This window comes from Cynocephalus volans, chromosome 4 (assembly GCF_027409185.1).
Source record: "Cynocephalus volans isolate mCynVol1 chromosome 4, mCynVol1.pri, whole genome shotgun sequence".
In the NCBI taxonomy this organism is placed as follows: domain Eukaryota; kingdom Metazoa; phylum Chordata; class Mammalia; order Dermoptera; family Cynocephalidae; genus Cynocephalus; species Cynocephalus volans.
Window position 1 is genome coordinate 149,028,590 of NC_084463.1, and position 21,836 is coordinate 149,050,425.

At 35.2% G+C, this 21,836-nt stretch overlaps 1 protein-coding gene and 1 pseudogene across 1 annotated transcript; one reads left to right on the forward strand and one right to left on the reverse strand.

Annotated features, from left to right (window-relative positions):
- Positions 1-982: 982 nt before the first annotated feature.
- On the reverse strand, positions 983-1,909 carry LOC134375168 (olfactory receptor 4A5-like). The gene has a single exon (XM_063093390.1). The coding sequence runs from the start codon at positions 1,907-1,909 to the stop codon at positions 983-985; it is 927 nt and encodes a 308-aa protein (XP_062949460.1).
- Positions 1,910-5,102: 3,193 nt separating this feature from the next.
- On the forward strand, positions 5,103-5,234 carry LOC134377389 (U4 spliceosomal RNA; annotated as a pseudogene).
- The last annotated feature ends 16,602 nt before the right edge of the window (positions 5,235-21,836 follow it).

Sequence of the window (21,836 nt, forward strand, 5' to 3'; positions counted from 1 at the left end):
CTGGTTTGTGATGTTTAAAGACAACTGCAAACTGAGAAAAACTTGTTTTTTTTACATAAAATAAAATTGAAAAAATTTTGTTTATACCACAACAATTCATTTCTACGTCTGTAAGTCAAGTATTTAAGTTGAATACAACTTTCAGGGAACACAATATCTAACCAAAATTGTACATTTCTTTACCCATATCTTCAGCATCAGAAAGACAAAATAAGCTTTACCTATTCTTTGATGAAATAGCAAAAATGTACATGAAAACTGATGAGTAAAATAATAAAAATATGCTTATAACTTGGACTAGTATGATGCTCAAATCCAAAAATACGTATCTTTCTTTCCACCGAAAATTAGAATCTGTTTGTATCATCAACCACAAAATTGTTCACTCATAGTGTCCTTAACTAAACACATTATCATGTGTCATCCAGATATCCTGAACTGAAAATGCATAGACATTAACCTTATGAACGGAAGTGATCTTAAGACAAAATGCATAATGAATCTGTACAAAGCTTCTGTGCTGGTACAATGATGAACACTACAGCTTAAAAACACTATTTGGGTCTCAGAAATGTGTTATATGGATTAATCAAATTGCTTTCTCCTGAATTTGTGTGATAGAAAATTTTCAGAAGTAGCTTGCTTTTTTTTTTTTTTTTTTTTTGGAAAAGAATAAACCACTTTCTTCTAAGTCCCATTTAAATATACATCAAGAAAAATAAAGTTATGAGGTGAGCTTAATTTTATTTTTACTTGTAGTAGGACAAATACCTGTGCCTTTTACTTATCCTCCAGAATTTCTCTATTTGATTGATCCTTATCTTAAATGATAATTTATTCTCCTTTTTTAATAGCTGTGTATAAATAAAGACACAAATCCCTAGAGAATTCATTGAATCACTAAGTCATCCATTGTTTGAATTTACTGCCTCTTTGTTGTTTTAGAACTTGTACCTAACATGCTCAGTGAGGGTCACATTCTTTATGTGTCCATACGACACTTTCTACACCAGAGTTTTTCCATAGCATTTTTCATCTCTGAATTTCTCAGGGTGTATATTAAAGGATTCAACAGGGGAGTGATTACCGTATAAACCACAGTCATGGATTTATCAATGGGAAAGGTGGAGACAGGTCTAACATACATGAAAATACAAGGAACAAAAAAGAGGACAACCACTGTGAGGTGAGAGCTGCAGGTGGACAGGGCTTTGCATCTCCCTTCCGGACTGTAAGTGTGAAGGGAGCTTATGATGACCCCATAGGAGATTAGGAGAAGGATAAAGATGACCAGACAGATTGCTCCACCATTGGCCACCACAGTGAGGCCAATAACAGAGGTGTCAGTGCACGCAATTTCCAATAATGGGTACATGTCACAGATAAAGTGGTCAATGACATTGGGGCCACAGAAGGGAAGATTGTACACAGAGGCAAGTTGAACCGTGGAGTGAACTAAACCTCCAATCCAGGACACCACCAACAGCAGGATGCACACCTGTCGACTCATGATGGTCAAGTAGTGCAGTGGCTTACAGATGGCCACATAGCGATCATAGGCCATCACCAGCAGAAGGAAAACCTCAGCACCCCCAAATAAGTGTTCTATGAAGAGCTGGCCCATGCAAGCTGGGAAGGAAATAGTCTTTTTATCACTGAGTAAATCTGTAATCAATTTGGGTGAAATGGCAGTGGAATAAACAGCATCCATGAGTGACAGACAGGCAAGGAAAAAGTACATTGGGGAGCCCAAGGAGGGACTGGCAATAACCGTCACCACAATGAGCAGGTTGCCCACCATCGTCCCAACATATATGAGTAAGAACAGGACAAATAATGCTTTTTGCACCTCATGATTCTGTGAGAGGCCCATCAGGAATAATTCTGTGACATTGTTACTCTGTCCCATTTGTTCTTCTATAAGGCTGGTATCAGAGATGAGAGCTCAGGAGAATAGTACCTGTAATGAAATTGACAACAGAACTATGAGCACCTCCATTATATCATGAAGCTTATCTTCACTGTCGTATCTTCTACAGTGCTTTACGCACAATAAACATTTAGTAAATATCTACTGACCTCCTTTCCAAAGAACCCAATAAACCTTCCCGTGACAACTCTATTTCTCATCAGATAATTTTGGCTGGGCCTACTGGTATAATATTCTATCTGTAAGTCTTAAGGGATGTTCTAAAGAGAAGAGTATTCAAAGGCCACACATTGAATAACTCCTGATTTAAAATATATGACTCTTTGGCTCTGTAGTCAGCAATTACACACAAGGAAAATATTATTGTCCTCAAGAAACTTACTCTCTGGTTATAGTAAAACACTAAGTAAATAAATGGGCACAGAGTTAGTACTTTGAGTTTGTAATAATTGTGGTGAGTAACTTTACAATATGATCTGGGTAGCACCAAAAATAATAGCTCTTCTGATATATCACACTCATTACTATGGCATTCCACTATTATATGTCTCAAAAGATGTTCAGTCTATATAAATTGCTCATTAAATTTCAAGGGACTGGACTGTGAACTTATCTAATAACTACAAAATTATTTAGCACATTGCTCCTGATAGCAATTAGTTGGCTGAACTCTCTGATTCACAGCTTTTTAATGATCTATAATTCTCTCCATTTTATCTACAGCTAAGGCTAGGTCTCACAGACCCATTGAGCCCATTCACAAACCCCTCACATGCGGGTCCACAAGCTAGGTAACAGGAAAAGGTCCTTGGAGCCATGGTTGAAGAAAGAATAATCTTTATTTCTAGATGCAAGCTCTGCCAACCAGCAGTTCAGGGGTACTGCCTCACACACTCTGAAGAACACAGAAGAATAGCAACAAGCTAAAAATACACAAGTGTACATGTGCACTAACACCACCCCCACGCAACTTGTTTACAAAGAATGTGCTGCACCACCCCCAACCAGACCTGAGGCAAGGGGGCCTGACTAAACTACTCTATTTTCCTCACACACAATTCTTAGCTCACTTATATACACTGTCTTGATTTTCAGCAAATAATTTTGAACTGAACTGAATTAACTCCTGACTGTCACCACCTTCTGCTTTATTTTCTAGAATTTTTTTCAAAACTCTTTCGGTGAGATAAGTAATAAAGGAGGAGGAAATAGACACTAAAAAGAGAGGTAGAAGACAGTGGGGCATTGTTTTATTTATAATGCTATTTAGGTAATGACAGTGCTCAAAAATAAAACTTCAGTTTCCAGATTGCAAAAAAACATATTCAAGGAAAATTTACAAGCTCAGTGTAAAAAGGCATGGTTTCAGTCACTTTATAAATATAACTACAAGTCTGTCTCATTTTGATAACTGGAAAATAAAGGGATTGAAGTAGATAATCTCAGAATCCTTTCCTGCTAAACTATCTATGATACTATTAGTGCAGACCTACCTTATTCTATTGTGCTAACATTTCCTCTTTCATTTTTCATGCTTTTATGCTTAGATAATGATTTCCAAGCTTCTCACTGTTATTGAAAAACACTAGCCAGTGGTAAATGAAATCAGATCATTTCAGTGAGCAAATTTAACTAAATTTTCAAATTCACTGTGGAGCTACTTAAAAATCGAAGACGTCCTTGGAGAAAGAGCAGAACACAGTGGTGAATGCTGTGACCTCTGGAGCCACACTGCCTCTGTTGCAATCCCAGCTTCACCACTTGCTAGGTGACTTTGGGCAACTTAATAAACCTGTATGTGCCTCAGTTTCACCATTTTTAGATTTGAGCTACAAATACTGCTTACCTCTAAGTGCTGCTGTTTTATTATGACAAAGAAAAGTGCCTAGCACACTGCCAGACACCGGGTAAAGGCTCAATATGAAATAAATAATAATGGTAGCTATTATCAGTGTTCTTTAATATTCACTATGAACATTACATCACAACAAGTCATCTGGATCTTTGTCAACATGATAAGAATTTTAGACATAGTCCAGGCTACAAGTAAATATACCTACAATTCACAAACCCCTTTTGGGGCACATGGTAAAATTATGTTTTAGGAATTATCTATTTTACCATATATGAGTGGTAATATTTACCTATGACGAAATGTATTTTGATGAGTATCAAGCAGAACAATAGGAAAAACGTTGAATCCGCATCACAGAAGAAACTAAATAGTAGAAAATGAAAGAAAAAAGAATCAAATCAGGCAACAGAAAAATTACATTTATAAATGAATATCCACAAGTAACAAGAATATTAATGTAAAAATTCAAAGAGGCTAGAATTCTTTACAAAATCTTCTCCATAAGTGTTTCCTTTTGTGAGAAAGGACTGGAAGCATAACCTCCTGAGGGTCTGTGCGGTAGACACTTAGGAGTCTTCCTGGGGACCCATAATAAATAAATACAGAGCACATCCCAGTAAAGAATTTTTTTTTAATTTTTAAAAATTATTTCTGAAAGGTTCTAGATTTGATGGTTAAGTACAAACTCAAATAACAGAGAATAATGGGACAAGAACAGATACAAACCTAACTTTCTGATTATTCACTACTGAGTAAAATTACAGAATTACTAATCCTCAAATGTAGATGGCGTTTTGGCAGCCAGAGAAGACGTTTACAGAAGAGTTGGAGCTTTCTTTAGAAGCCAGCTGTAATGAGCATTCTGCATGTCTCATCCACACTGCTGCCTCCAGTTGAGTCAAGAGTTCTGCCATTGCTGAAGCTATAGACTGATAAAGGTGACCTGTTGAAGAACATAGGCATATAGACTAATCTATGTCTATTTCTTTTTTTAACACCTTACTTTCTACAAGGTTTGGTGCCCTTAATCCCCTTAATGATCAGTAGTGTACTTCACTAAATAAATATTTTATTGGAAAGTTTAATTATTTATTTCTACAAAATAAGGTATGCAAACTAGCATCTATATTGTATCATCAAATATTTGATATCTATAAAAACTAAAAAGCAGTATTACTAGTCTTTCAACTTAAACCATAAATGACACTTTTCTAGGAAAAAACATACTTTCTTAAGAATGCAGCTTTTTTTAAAGATAAAATTCCTTTACACTATAACACACCTGGTATGAAATGCAATTTTAAATTCTCTAATTCAAGCTTTGCGCAGTGGCAGTATCGTAGCCAATGAGGTTTATCTGAGGCGCGATTATTGCTAATTGAAATTCTCTAATTCAAATACATCTAAAGTAGTCACACATCTTTATTAACATGTCATGTTAAATGTAATATACCATAAACTAAGATTATAAATCCTTTAGTTTATTTCTTATACCTGTAACATACCGCATGTTCCTCCTGTTATTTGGAAAAATGGAAAATAAGCATCTATTAGGTTATATACTAAAACCAAAAATAGTTTGTATGTTCTGATTATTTTCTGTGTTGTACTACCTTAGTTTTCCAAACTCAGATTCCTCCAATAAAAGCATATGACATTTAAGACAGCTATATTTCACTATATTAAAGGACTTTTTAATGAGTATTTTTTTTCAGCTGTTTCAAAACTCACATCTTGGGTCTTGTACTTCATCCAGAAAACCAATGCTTCTTTCACTGAAGGTAACTGTAAATATGTCACGTATCCACCTGTGATCACAGAACATACAATAAAGTATGAGTTGTCAGTGGATCTAGAAATAGTTCCAAGTGGCTACATTTCCATATTTTCACACAGGCTTCCCATCATCTCCGTCTTTCAGAGGAGTGTAAAAAAATCAAAAGCAAATGCCTATAATATAAAAAACATTTAGATATAATGTAAGGTACTTGAATATTATCACCTGCTAAACAGTTTGTTCACAGAAAAACAAAGATGCTATGTGTGCATGTCTATGTAAATTCAGACCTAATTAGTAAAAATTAACCTAGCCAAATCCATTATTTGGTGGCACATAAACAAACTGAAAATTTTTAAATACTGAAATTATGTACTTGGATTTTTCTCTTTTCAGTCCATATGGTGAAACAATCAAAAAGTATTTTACTTTGAGAATTTAGGAAAACATTTATGTCCCTAGTTATTAAGCTCCCCACCTGACAAGTCGAATGCCGGAATTTAACTTCATTGAAAAGACGGTGACAGTTTTCCCACGTGTAGAAGCAGAACTTTCCAGTCTCTTAGTCATTCAAACAGCATGTCCCTAAGACCACTCCTTTCCTTATTAAAAGCATGTTCCTATTTCCCTCAGTCTCCACACAGGAAATTAAAACTTTCCACCAATTTCTACAAGCAATGATGGATATAACAAGAAAACCTCACACCTAGAGGACTAGATACTAATTGAAGACATACATTAGCTGGGACAGAAATTTGAGTTTTCAGAAATCTTTTAGGCCATTATACCTGGAACATAAGTCTTCCATTTATAGGTACAGACACAATCTATGACCTTTTGCATCATCCCTATTTTAAATGAAAGAGACTGTATGGTCATTATAGATTAGTTTATTAGAATATTTGGAACAAATTCAAATGAACTAATCTCTCCTGAACTGTTTTCTGCCCTAGAACAATCCCTAGAGGAAAATACTTAGGTCTTGCCAAAAAAGAGTAGATAAATGCCAAGTAATATGAAAAGACTGTAACATGAAAGGCAAAATTCTAAAGTAAATTAAATAACAAAATATGATTTTCACATTATAAAATATTTATGTAAGGCAAATAATATTTAAGCTAGAATGACAGTGGAAGCAGCCTGTAGTTCATTTTCCTAACCACACCTCTAGCAAAGGAGGCTTTACTCTGGCTATTAGACAGTCTCTGCCCAAGAAACCCTGAGGCTCAAAAGCAACATGGGAACCTGGGAGAATTTTGAAGTTGCCATTCTAATTCTTGGAAAGTTAGGTAATCATAGTTCTGCACTTTTCATTGGAGTGGAGGCTTTCAATCAAGACCTGAGTCTGGGACAGATGTAACCATAATGATCTTTAGTCCATTAATTCAATCTCTTAATTCCAATCCAATATCAATTGAAGAACAGTTTCTACAAGAAAGAAATTGTTATTTTCCAAAGAATGAATAGTGTCCGAGGGCTTCCACTGCTATTTCCTTAACTTGGCTTGCCATTAGCTCTACAGAATATCATGATGTCATTGGCATATTATGAGCTAAATACTGAATCTTCCATGTCATAAGGGCCTTAGGTAAAGAGTCACATAAATAATTATCTGAACCAGCTAAAGATCTCTATTGTGTAATGGGCTCAACTAAGAATATTTCATTCAACAACTATAGAATATACGTTCTTCTCATCCACATGGAACATTCTCCAGGATAGATCTATAGTAGGTCACAAACCAAGTCTCAATAAATTTTTAAAAATTAAAATCATTTCAAATATCTTTTCAGAAAAGAACAGATTAAAGCTAGAAATTAATAACAAGTGAAACTCAAGACATTATACAAATCAATGGCCATTAAACAACAGACTAATGAACAACTGTGTGTCCAAGAAGAAATTAAACAGGAAATCAAAAATTTTCTAGAAAACAACAAAAATAAAGGCACATCATAACAAAACCTGTGGGATATTGCAAAGCAGTACTGAAAAAGAAGTTCATTGAAATTAATGATTATATCAAAAAATAGAAGGATTTCAAATAATCAACCAAATGCTACACCTCAAGAACTAGGAAAACTAGAACAATCCAATCCAAAGTTAATAGATGGAAAGAAATAATAAAAATAAGATCAAAATTAAATGATATAGAGACCCCCAAAATGATACAATAGATCAATGAAACAAAAATATGGGGGTTTTTTGAGGAGAAGATTTTTTAAAAAGGTGAGCCAGTAGCTAAATTAACAAAAATAAAGTAGACAGAACACCCAAATAGCAAAAATCAGAAATGAAAAGGGAGACATTACAGCCAATATCACAGAAATACAAAGAATCATTACAGACTATTACAAACAACCATATGCCAGCAAATTTGAAAACCTGGAGAAAATGGACACATACAAACTACAAGACTGAACCAAGAAGACATAAAAAACCTGAACAGACCAATAACAAGCAATGAAATTGAAACAGTAACCATCAGTTTCCCAACAATGAAAAGCCCAGAATCAGATGGCTTTACTGCTGAATTCTGTCAAACACTTAAAGAGGAATTAATACCATTCTCTTCAAACTAATCCAAAGAATTGAAACAGAGGACACTCTCCCAAACTCATTTTATGAGGTCAGCATCACCTTGATACTAAAACCAGACAAAAATACAATCAAAAAAGTAAACTACAGACCAATATCTCTAATGAATATAGACACAAAAATCCTCAACAAAATACTAGCAATCAGAATACAGCAACACATAAAAAAAATTACACACCATGATCAAGTGGAATTCATTCCAGGGAGACAAGGATGGTTCAACATATATAAGTTAATAAATGATACACCACAACAGCAAAATCGAGGACAAAAGCAATAAGATTATCTCAACAGATTCAGAAAAAGCATTCAAAAAAATTCAACATCTTATTCATGATAATGGCTCTCAGAAAATTATGTATAGAAGGAAGTACCTCAGCACAATAAAGGCCATATAATATAACAAACCCATCACCAATATCATCCTGAATAGGAAAAAAATCAGAAAGCCTTTCCCTTAGGAACAGGAACAAGTCAAGGATACCCACTCTCACCACTCCTATTTAACAAACTGCTGGAAGTACTAGCCAGAGCAATCAGGCAAGAGGAAGAAATAAAGGGCATCCAGACTGGAAAAGATGAAACCAAACTGCCCATTTCTGCAAAGGACATGATCCTATATATAGAAAAACCTGAAGACTCTACCAAAATATTCTTAGAGCTAATTAATAATTTCAGTAATGTTGCAGGATGTGAAATCAACATCCTAAAATCAGTTGTTTGTATTCTCCAATAATGAACTAACAGAAAGAGAAGTCAAGAAAGTAAGCTCAATTACAATAGTCACCAGAAAAATAAAATATCTAGGAATCAATTTAATCAAGGAGGTAAATGATCACTACAATGAGAACTACAAATCACTACCAAAAGAAATTAAAGAGGACACAGAAAGATGGTAAAACATGCCATGCTTTTGGATTGGAATAGTTAACATTGTGAAAATATCCATACTACCCAAAGCAATCTACAGATTCAATGCAAATCCCATCAAAATACCAATGATATTCTTCACAGAAATAGAAAAAAAACAATTCTAACATTCATATGGAATAACAAAAGACCCCAAATAGACAAGCATTCTGAGCAAAAAAAAAAAAAAAAAAAGAGCCAGAGGCACAACACTCCCTGACTTCAAATTACATTACACAGCTATAGTAATCAAAAAAGCATGGTACTGGCATAAAAATAGACATATGGGCCAATGGAACAGAACAGAGAACACAGAAATCAACCCAGGTACTTACATACTATTGATCTTTGACAAAGGCAACAGGAACATACCTTGGGAAAAAGACTGCCTCTTCAATAAATGGTGCTGGGAAAACGGGATATCCATATGTGGAAGAATGAAACTAGACCCGTACCTCTCACCATATACCAAAATCAACTCCAAATGGATCAAAGACTTAAATATAAGACCTGAAACTATAAAACTACTGAAGGAAAACATAGGGGAAACACTTCAGGAAGTAGAACTGGGCAAAGACTTTATGAATAAGACCCCAAAAGCACAGCAACAAAAGAAAAAATAAATAACTGGGATTATATCAAACTAAAAAGCTTCTGCACAGCAAAGGAAACAATCGAGAGTGAAAAGATAACGCACAAAATGAGAGAAAATATTTGCAAACTATGCAACTGGCAAGGGATTAATAAAGAGAATATACAAGGAACTCAAACAAGCACACAATAAAAAAAAACCAATTAAAAACAGGCAAAGGAGCTGAATAGACATTTTTCAAAGGAAGAAATACAAATGGCCAACAGGTGCATGAAAAAATGCTCAACATCACTAATAATCAGGAAAATGCAAATCAAAACCACATTGAGATATCATTTCACTGGCTAAAATCAAAAAGACTGAGAACAAATGCTGACAAGGATACAGAGAAAGGGGAACATTTCTACACTGTTGGTGGGTCTTTGAATTAGTACAGCCACTATGGAAAACAGTATAGAGGTTTCTCATACAACTACAGATAGATCTACCTTACAATCCAGCGATCCCACATCTGGGTATATACCCAAAGGAATGGAAATCATCATGTTGAAGGAATATCTGCACTTCCGTGTTTATTGCAGCTCTATTTACAATAGCCAAGACTTGGAGTCATCCTAAATGTCCACTGATAGATGACAGGAAAAAGAAAATGTGGTATACATACTCAATAAAATACTACTGTGCCATTAAAAGGAGTGAAATTCTGACCTTTGCAGCAACATGGATGAACTTAGAGAAAACTATGTTAAGTGAAATAGGCCAGGCACAGAAAGAAAAATACCACATTTCCTCACTCATAAGTGGGAGCTAAAAGAAAGGAAGGAAGGTAGGGAGAGAGAAAGAGAGAAGGAGAGAAGGAGAGGAGAGAAAGGAAAAAATCACAATAATACATTAACTTTCAATAAAGAAGGAGAGAACAGAACTGTGGTTATTAGTGGTGGGAAAGGGAGAGGAAGAGAGAGGTTGGTGAGAGACTAGTTAAGAGTCACAAAGATTGATTACATTTCATAAACATGAGTATACTAATTATCCTGGTTTGATCACCTCATGTTGTACACATGTATTGATATTCTATTCTGTACCCCACAAATATATATAATCATTTATCTCTCAGTAAAAAACTGTCAAAAGAAAAAATGAAAATAGATATTCAAACAAACAAACAAAAGCCCAAGCCTTTGTCAACTGAATGTAGATGGTCTGGCCGAGAGCTAGTTTTGCTCTCAACAGTCTCAGGTTGCCATCTGCTGCAGAAGACACTGCCAGAAAGGCTCTTGAACTGAGACTTCCTTGCAAGAAAGACGTCAACCTTTCCCAGGAGACTAGACGTCCGACCAAACTCACCGACCTCTCTGTGCATTGACGAGTTTGTTAACTCAGACTGTTGCATTCTATCTGCCTCGATACCCTCACTTAATTGTATTGCTATTAGTACTTCGAATAATAAGTGAATTCAGTGCTGCATAGCTTGAGCCTGTGTGCTTGCAGCTCCGACTACCGAGGGAACAGGTTATGACCAACGGAATTGCCCCCTAGGGGAACTCTATAGTAGCCCGTGGCTGATATTAATGATCCTTGCATTAATAAAAGTCTAACATTGTGGAAAGACACAAACGTGTTTGACCTTGGTTGCTTGTAACCTCCATTTGCTCATGACACAGTATATTCAACATTATACAATGTAACCATTTTTTGTGGCCCTTTACCAGTTTCTTGCTAACCTCTCCTCCCCCTCACCCTTTCCCACCTCTGGTAACCTCAGTTCTGTTCTCTCCTTTTGAAAGTTCAACATATTACTGTGATTATTCTCTTTCTTTCTTTCTTTCTTTCTCTCTCTCTCTCTCTCTCTCTCTCTCTCTCTCTCTCTCTCTCTCTCTCTCTCTCTCTCTCTCTCATTCTTTCTTTCATTTGATTCTTCTTTATACTTGCTCAAATCTGCTATTGGGCCCCTTAGTGAATTTTTTTTATTTCATATATTGTACTTTCTCCTCTGTATTTTTTGCTCTTTTTTATAATTTGTATCATTTCATTACTATAAATCATCTACTGTTTGCTGTTTGAGTCATTATTCTATAGTCCTTTCCTTTAGCTCTTCTACCCATGGTTACCTTTAGTTCTTTGAATATGTTTAAAATAACTAATTTAAAGTATTTATCTAGTATGTCCAATGTCTGGGACACCATTTGTACTGACTTATTTTTTCCCATGTATGGGCCATACTGTCTTGCTTCTTGACATGTCTCTTACATTTTGATAAAGAACAGAAATTTAAATAATATGATGTGGTAATGCTGGGAATTATATTCAACCTACCACCACCACCCAAGACTGGTTGTAGATCCTGTTTTTCATTGTTGTTACTTGTTCTTTTATTGACTTTCCTGAACTAATTTTTCTAGTCTGCATCATTTGTAATGCGTGCTCCTGGAGTCTTTGCTCAGCTAGCTCAGTCATCAGCTAATTTTTGGATAAGAATTTCCTTAACTGCCTGGACCCAATAAGTTTCCCAGTCTTTTTTAGGGCTTTTGTGTGTTTGTTGAGGCATGCTTTCAAACTTCCAGCAAACAATTTATACTTCTACCTCCTCCTTTTTCTCACTGTGAAGAACCTAGAGGATAGTCAGGAGTAAAAAGTAGGAGCCTTCTTAGGTTATTTCTGTGTAATCACAGAAGCCTGGACACGTACATGGCTTTCTTGATCCCCAGAGACATGTTGGAGCTTTCCAATTCCCTTTATGGGTACCTTATTCCACAGATTTTCCTTTTAAGATTTTTGTGCAGCTTCATATTTGTCTTCTGTATTCTTATCTCAGGCAGGTGTAATATTAAACAATTGCTGCTGATTTTTTTTTTAAATGCCCCATGGAAAAGGATCTCCCTGAATGAGCTCTGATTCACATTAAATAAAGACAGTCTCTGTTGGTAGGGGTTATAGAATGAAAGGTGGGCCAAATAATGACAATTCTCTGAGATGGAGAATTTGGGGAACCTCCAAACCCGTTCTGCCACCTCTAGTGGATGTCAGACTGCTGGTTTCTATGGCTACTATATTTGCTAGACTACTGTGATGCAGGTGACGGTGTTAGATAATACAGTTAAAATGCCACAAAACTCACTTTTGTTAATAAAATTCAGCTCTTTTTTCTTAAATAAACAGTCTTTGGATTGTTGATAGCCTTTGGTTAATTTGAACAGATCTGCAAATATTTGGTTTTGACAGTTTCTGCCAGTGTTCTCACTGCTTTTATGAAAAAATGAATTTTCAGAGGCTCTTACTTCACCATTTGGAACTGCTTCTCTTGATCTCTTATATTTTGGAATCAACATATAATGTATTTGGACATGTGCCACTGTTTATTGGATTACCTATAAAGTGGTCACTTTTGAGTGAACTCAAAGTAAGAGAAGACTCTACAGAAGTTCCTGGGTATACTATATTCTTTCCTGACAAGTGGGTCTTATAACCATGCAGGATTGTGCTGGGATATTTTTGTGGCAGAAAGTGGTATAATATGGACATCTGGCAAGCCCCAGTAGGAGATTCACAGTGCAGATCCCTAGAATGTTTAATGACCCCATATACTCTTCTATTGACAAATAATCTCTCTTTGGCAAACCAATCCAAGACTTGCTAAGAGGACTTGATAAAATCTAAGTTCAACCATTGAATTCTAAGAGACTATGAGAACCAAAATATCCATTGTAAAAAAGGTATTATATATAGAGAGAGAGAGAGAGGGAGAGAGAGAGAGAGAGTATTCATCCATTTCTGTGGCTAGAACAAAATACTTGGAAATGGGTAATTTGTAAGAAAACAAAATTTATTGCTTACAGTTTTGGAGGCTGGAAATCCAGAGGGAACACATCTGGTAAAGGCTTTACTGGTGGCAACAATGGTGCAGAGTTCTCATATGGCAGAATGGCAGAGCAGAGAGATAAAGACTCCAAAATGCTCACCTTTTACAGCCCACAGAATCACGCCTGTGACAACCATTATTAATCCATTCACTATGGCATGGTCCTCACAATCTAATCACCTCTTCAAAACCTCACCTTCAATTATTGTAATAGGATTTCCCACCCTCTTTACAGTCACAGTGGGGATGAAGTTTCTAATACATGAAACTTGGGAGACACAATTCAATCTATATCAAGAACTGAGTTCCACTTTTTGAATAGAAATGTTTTACATAAGTCTATGCACATGCAGGTACAGAACATGGAAGTAATTGGAACATCGGGCTCAAATTCTCATATTAACTGCTCCTTTTGTTTCATACCTTCCTCTCATTTATGCCTAGGGCCTCATGAGGAGTAATCTAAGGGAATTAACAGATTTCTATAAAGGTGAAAACATGACTTCTTTGGATGAGTTTACATGGTATGCTGGCTTCCAGCAGAACATTATTACATCACAGTCCCACAACGGTAGTCTTAGAAGGGAGAAGTGAAGGAAATAGCCCCAGTGGACATTATTTCAGGAGTTACAGCTGGATGTGAATTTTTCAAAGAAGAGATGGCCTGAGATATAGATATACCTCATTTATGGCTTGGCCAGATGGTCAGAAACTTGAAAAAAGGAAGATTTAAAGTTTCATGACAAAAAGGTAGGGAAGATAAGTCAGTGAATACACTTCTCACAGCAGGCACTATCCATGAAGTTACTGATGTTCCACATATGTACCCACCAGACATTAATGAAAAGACTTCTCTGATAATCAAGTTGACAAGATGACCCATCTTTCAAGTTCATCCAAGTCTTCAGTGTTTATTAATTGGATCCATGTACAAACTTGCTCTATTAACAGTTGAATATTGGGCTCAGTAACATAGATTTGTTCTCACCAAGGCTGCTCTGGCAACTTCGGCCACATAATGATAACCTAATATCAGTGAAGGCCTTTGCAGACAACCCAATTAAGCACCAGTCACCAGGGACCAGTCAGATATCTGATATCAGACTTATTATGTTAGACCCAATCAAACAGAGAAAAAGGCAATGATTTGTTCAAAGGAATAGACATATTCTGTTTATAGCACTACTGTACATGAATTCATAAAATCCCTTTTGTTCCTTACCATGAAATCCAACCCAACATTGCCTCTAACCAAGAACCCTATATTGCACTAAAGCAATGTCTCGTGGTCAAAACTCCACTGATCTCATAACTTTCCCCATTATCCAGAAGCATCTGACATGATAAAACGATGGCTGCTAAAAGGTCACAGTGCTACCTGGGAGACAAGAGACAACGCGGAACAACACTGGTCTCCCACCCTACAGGATGTAATATAGTCTTAAGCCATGAGCTGTACCTAAATCAAGATCATCTCTCCTGTAGTCAGAGTCAACAAGTCTGTGAACCTAATGCAGAGGTCAGAGTGGCCCCTGTCACTATTACACAGAATACACAAATTAAGCCAGTTGGGGTATTTTTTATTCATGCCCTTGGAAGTTTAGAATGCTTAAAAGCCCTAGTGCCCAAAGAATGAACATTTCTACCAATGAACACAGTCATTGTTCTTTTATATTTTAAATGGAAGCTGTCCCATAATTACATTTGGCTCCCTACGCTGATGAAACAGGAAGAAAGATCACTGCCCTGAGCTGAGTAAATGATCCTAATTAACACAGGGGAATTGGGTTACAGCACACAAAGGAAGGCATGGTAAACTATGTCTGAATCGGGCCGAGCCCGTGGCGCACTTGGTAGAGTGCTGCGCTGGCAGCGCGGCGACGCTCCCGCCGCGGGTTCGGATCCTATATGGGACTGACCAGTGCACTCACTGGCTGAGTGCCAGTCACGAAAAAATGACAAAAAAAAAAAACAAAAAAAAAAAACTATGTCTGAATCCTCCTCTTACCCCTATATCCAGTAGAGGACTGTTGGGCTGGATCACAGACCATTCTGCTCTGTCCTGTGCAGGTCCTGAGTCAGGTAAGCGAAAAAAAAAAACGAGTAGCCACCTGCAAAGTGGACATGCTTTATTCTTCAGACACGAGTTCTGCTGACCAGCGGTTCAGAGCTGCTGCCTTCCATACCAAAGTACACAATAGTGGCAACGAGCCATAGGGGTACACGGGCACACATGGGCACTAACCCTGCTCTTACGTAACTTGTTTACAATGGATGTGCTGAATCATACCCAGCCAGATGCGAGGCTGGAGGGCCCGACCAAACCAACTCCACTTTCCTCACAACGACAACGAGAAATTAAGGCAAACTAACAAAACAGAACCACTATAAATTTGAATTCTATGGTAATGAAAGTTTATATAACCCAACTTGGTAAAATACTCCAAACTTTTGAGGAACTAGCAGAAAGTAAAAGCAATATGCTTCCTTGCAGCTGGAACCACCCTCTTCCAGTAATTCACTACAATGAAGACAAAGGGGAAAAGGAGAGGTGCCTGGTACATTTTCTTTAAGCCTTTTAGAAAACATGGAATTGTTGCTTTGGCCACATACATTCGAATCTACAAGAAAGGTAATATTATTGTAAACATCAAGGGAATGGGTACTGTTCAAAAAGGAATGCCCCACAAATGTTACCCTGGTAACTGAAAGAGTCTACATACTGAAAGAGTATACAATGCTACCAGCATGCTGTTGGCATTGTAAACAAGGGCAAGATTCTTGCCTAGAGAATTAACGTGCATATTGAGCATATAAGCACTCTAAGAGCTGAGAGAGCTTCCTGAAATGTGTCAAGGAAAAAGAAGGAAGCAAAAGAGAAAGGAACCTGAGTTCAACTGAAGTGCCAGCCTGCTCCCCGCAGAGAAGGACACTTTGTGAGAACTAATAGCAAAGAGCCTGAGCTGTTGGAACCTATTCCATATGAATTCATGGCATAATGGGTGAAAAAAATATAAAATAAGAGACCAAGACCTTTGCACTGTAAAAAAAGAAAAAGAAAATAAAAGAAAGTGGAAGGAATATAAAATGGATGTTTTAAGAGGAAGTTATGATTATTAATTTGGGTCACGTGACAAGCTTTTACACTTGGCCTGAAATAGGTGTTTTTCATATATATATATTTATATTTATATATATGTTTCCTTAGTCCTTTCCCTTTTTTCCCCCTGATACTTCCCGTAAGAGTGTTGGTGGTTTATATTTCAACTTAGACTTGAGGTGGAGGTATGTATAAGTTGAGATCAATTGATAATCTGGAAGGTGAAGGGACTTCGTGTGTTCCCTGTGTTGGGGAAAAGCCAAAAGTGAATGGTAGGAACAAATGATAGATGATTATAGATATAATGCATTTACTTGTAAAGATCTAATGCTAATCTTTCCATTTTATTCTGGACTCTAGGAAGCTGACCCTACAGAGCATCCATCAAGCAAATCTGTCCTTTAGCTGTTGCTTAGGACAGGCCAATAGGAGGATATAACAGGAGATCAGAGAGTGAAAAGAAAAGACATCAAGATATTTATTCCCCTGGCATTTTCTCCCAAGGACCATGATTTGGAAATGGCTGTGTCTCTCTAATCAAACTATAGCTCCCATAAAGCGATCCCTTCATTATCAGCTACAGCTAATACCATAGCACACGAAAAAAATCTCCTCCTCTTGCCGCTTCAGATCCAGAGATAGTCATGACCCCACTGTTGCAAGTTCTGGGTACTTCAGCAGTTTGTTTAATAACCCTACAAACTTCATAAATAGTTTTCAGTTGTTCCTTTGAAGGGTGGTGTCTGTTTTTGTTGAGACACTGATATACAGGTGGGTAAGACAATTGTTAATGAACATGTTTATATAGGGAAATGCCACAGGCATACCCACTGAAGCTAAGAATAAGTCAAGGTTTTCTCTATTCATTTATTATCCATGTTTTGTTATATCAAGTAATACAACAACATAATAAGGAGAGATATGAAATAAAATATTGGAAAGAAAATATTGAAAAGGAAAGTCCTTGTTTAAGATGATATATATTTTTATCTAGCATATCCAAAAGAGTTAACTGAAAAATCTGTTGTATTTTACAAGAGAGTTCAGTACAGTGATTGAATTGAAGATTAACTTTCTTGAATACTGGCCCCAATTATTTATAAATATAATGTGAAAAGAATATCTTTCATTAATATAACCCAATTACAAAATATAAATGCAAACAAAAATGTAAAAATCTTATATGATGAAAACAAAAAAAGAATTACCAAGATCTCAAAGACCTAAATAGAGAGAATTTTCATGTTTCCTGATAGAATACATCAATGTGATTAAGATGTCAGTTCTTTTGCAAATTAATTACACATTTAATACATCGCTAGTCAAAATCCTAATAGTGTTCTGAAATCTTCTGAAATTATTCTAATACTAATCTTGGAAAATGTTGATTTAATGAAAGTATTGAGTTATAGGCTTTATATCAGATATCAAAGTCTACTTACAAAAACTAAAATAAGGGGGTATTTTAGAAATGATCACTTAATCAAAAGAGAGAGTTTAGAAATAGATACATAAGTATTTGAACATTAAATGTAGTAAACATGGCATGTCAAGTTAGGGAAGAAGGTTGCATTTTTTGGTAAATGTGTTGAAAAATTGGCTTTAGAGCAACAGGAAACCATTTCAGAAGTAGATTTAATTTTTTATCCATATACACAGATGCACACATACAAACAAATTATCTCTTTTTCTAAAACTTCCCACAAATATACATGAATTTATGTATATTCAAAACCTTAAATGTGAAAATATATGTTAACTAGAAGAAAATATTTACAATTTCTTAAGTAAAATATAGAAGTGCTAACCATAAACATATTAAAAACTGAGAAACTTGACTATCTCATTGAGATGTTCCTATTCTTAAAACATACTAAAAAGCTATAATAATCAAAACAGCATGATACTGGCAAAAAAAAAAAAAAAACAGACACATAGGCCAATGGAACAGAGTAAAAAGCCCACAAAGCAATCCATTCATACAGTCAATGGATTATTGGCAAAAATGCCAAAAGTGCAAGACTGAAATGTAATACCTGAAACTGTAAAACTATTAGAAGAAAACATAGGAGAAAAGCTTCATGACATTGGTCTAGGCAATAATTTTGGGATATGAACCCAAAAGCACAGGTAACAAAAATCAAAAATAGATAAATAGGATTGCATCAAACTAAAAAACCTTCTGGACTGCCAAGAAAATAAGCAAGAGTGAAGATGCAACATAGAGAATGTGAAAAAATATCTACAAACTGTATATCTCATAAGGGGTTAATATCAAAAATAAATAAAGAACTCAAACAACTCAATAGTAAGAAAACAAATAACCCAATCAAAAAATGGGCAAAAGATATGAATAGACATTTTTCTAAAGAAGACATACAAATGGCCAACAGGTATATGAAAAATGCTCAAAATTACTGATCGTCAGAGAAATGCAAAGGCACAATAAGATATCTTATCACAGTAGGATATCGTGTGAGGTGATATCACCTCACAGCTGTCAGAATGGCTATTATCAAAAAAGAAAAAGATACCAAGTGTTGTTGAGGATGTGGAGAAAAGGGAACTCTTGCACACTGTTGATGTGTGCAGCCATTATAGAAAACTATATGGAGGTCCCTTAATTTTTTTTTAAATAGAACTACCGTGTGATCCAGCAATCCCACTATTAAATATATACCCAAAAGAAATGAAATCAGTGTGTTGAAGATATATCTGAACTCTTATGTTCATTTCAATATTATTCACAATAGTCAAGATATGGAATCAACTTAAGTGTCCATCAGCAGATGAATGAACAAAGAAAATGTGGCATATATGCACAGTGGAATACTATTCAGGCATAAAAAAAGGAAGTCCTGTCACTTGTGAAAATATGCATGAACCTGAAGGGCATCACATTAAGTTAAATAAGTCAGACACAGAAACTCAAAACCACTGGAACTTATTCACAAATCTAAAAAAGTTGAACTCGTAGCAGTAGAGAGTACAACAGTGGTTACCAGAACCTGTGGGAAAGGGGTGTTGGGGAGATGTTGGTCAAAGGATAAAAATTTTCAGTTAATCTGGAGGAATAAGCTCAAGAGATCTATTGTATATATGGTGAATATAGATAATACCAATGTATTAACTTGAAAGTTCCTCAGAGAGTAAATTTTAAGTATCATTACCCAAAAAATGTGTGAGATAATATATATATTAATTAGCTCAATTTAACCATTCCACAATGTATATATACTTCAAAACAATATATAACACATGATAAAAATATATAATGTTTGTCAATTAAAAAATAAATTAATAAGAAGGATTTAAAATTTAAAAATAAAATTTTAAAAATGAAGTTGATATTTATCAAATGAAATAATAGCAGTGTAAGAAAGAAAAACTACAAACTGAAAAAGGACTTTGCAATACATATAAACAGTAAAGAATTAGTGCACAGGATTTCTAAAGAACTCCAACAAAATAATAATGATGAAAATCAACCAGTAGAAAAATTGGCAAGACACAGACACCTATTTTACAGAATATTGGAAAAAATGAATGTCCAATAAACATGAGTGTATACTCAACTATATAGCAATAAAGATTGCAAATTAAAACAATCATGAAATCACACTCATATCTGTTACAATAGCAAAAATAACAAACATCTCACAGTATCATATGTTGGTAAGAATGTAGAGTAATGGAACTGTTATACACTGCTGTTAGGAGTGTCACAACACACCATGAGGTGAAAAATGCAACCATCTGTGAAGGAGAACATGTTAAACAACCCCCGGCTTAACACAAAAGAATTTCTTTCAGGATGTTTAGAGCAGCACTATGTCCAATAAAAAACACTGGAAACAAGCCAAATGGCCACTGATTGAATGGACTGGAAACAAGCCAAATGGCCACTGATTGAATGGACAGCTAAACCGTGGCATATTCACATACAGATTAATGTACAGCAGAAGTGACATGCAGCAACATGCTTAAATCTTAGAAAGTTACCATTGTGAATAAAAGTAAAATTAAGACAACTATACACTATGTAATTTTAAGAAAGGTAAGGTAAGGAATAAGAAAATCTAAACAATATATTTTAAGGATGAATACCTACATAGCTAAACTGTTTTTAACTACATTTAACAAGAAGTTTAACGTTGGAATTACCTCTGGGGAGAAACAAAGTAATGGCATCAGGGAGATACACACAGATGGTTTCAATGATGCTGACAGTACTCTAGATAAAAAGCTACAAATTTTCTAAATAAATTGCACATATTATTGGATATGCATGAATATTACTTAATAAAGTTTTTAAATAATAAAAGTTCTAAAATATGTTTTTCAATTAGAAAAGTAAAATAAATGCATACATGAGGGACCATATTACAATGAAAGTAATCCTATCATTTATCTGGTTTGTGATGTTGGAAGATGGCTGAAAACTGAGAAAAAAACTGGTTTTTTACATAAAATAGAAAAACAAAATTTTATTTATAATACAACACATCATTTTTAAGTCTACAAGTAGTGCATTTAAGTTGAATATAACTTTTACAGAACACAATGCTTTATGCAAAATGGCATATTTCTTTACCCATATCTTCAACACCATGAAGTCAAAATAAGCTTTACCTATTCTATGAAGAATTGTGAAAACGCACATGATAACTGTGCAATAGTGAGGAAAATCATAAAAATATGTTTATATCTTGAATTAGTATGGTTTTCAAAACCAAATTAAAGTATCTTTCCCACAATCAAGAACTAGAATCTGTTTGTATTATCAACCATATCCCACCTAAAAAAAATTCAGATAGTGTCTTTAACTAAACAATTTATCATCTGCCATCCAAAGCCTGAACTGAAAATGCACAGACATTAACATAAGGAACAGAAATAATCTTAAGACAAAATGCATAATGCAGCTTTAGAAAGCTGTTCTGCTGATACAGTAATGAATACTACAATTTAAAAACCACTCTTTGATTCCAGACATTTGTGGTATTAGCCAGATTGCTTTCTCATGAATTTAGGATACAGAAAATTTTCTGAAGTAGCTTGCTTTGTTTTTTGTTTTTTGTTTTCTCTTTGGAAAAGGATAAATCACTTTCTTCCAAGTCCCATTTAAATATAAACCAAGAAAAAAAGTTATAAAGCAAGCTTACTTTTATTTTTACTTGTAATAGGACATATACCTGTGCCTTTTAATTGTCCTGCCG

Coding starts and splice junctions, on each gene's coding strand:
- LOC134375168 (XM_063093390.1), bottom strand. CDS start 1,909: ATGGGACAGAGTAACAATGTCACAGAATTATTCCTGATGGGCCTCTCA.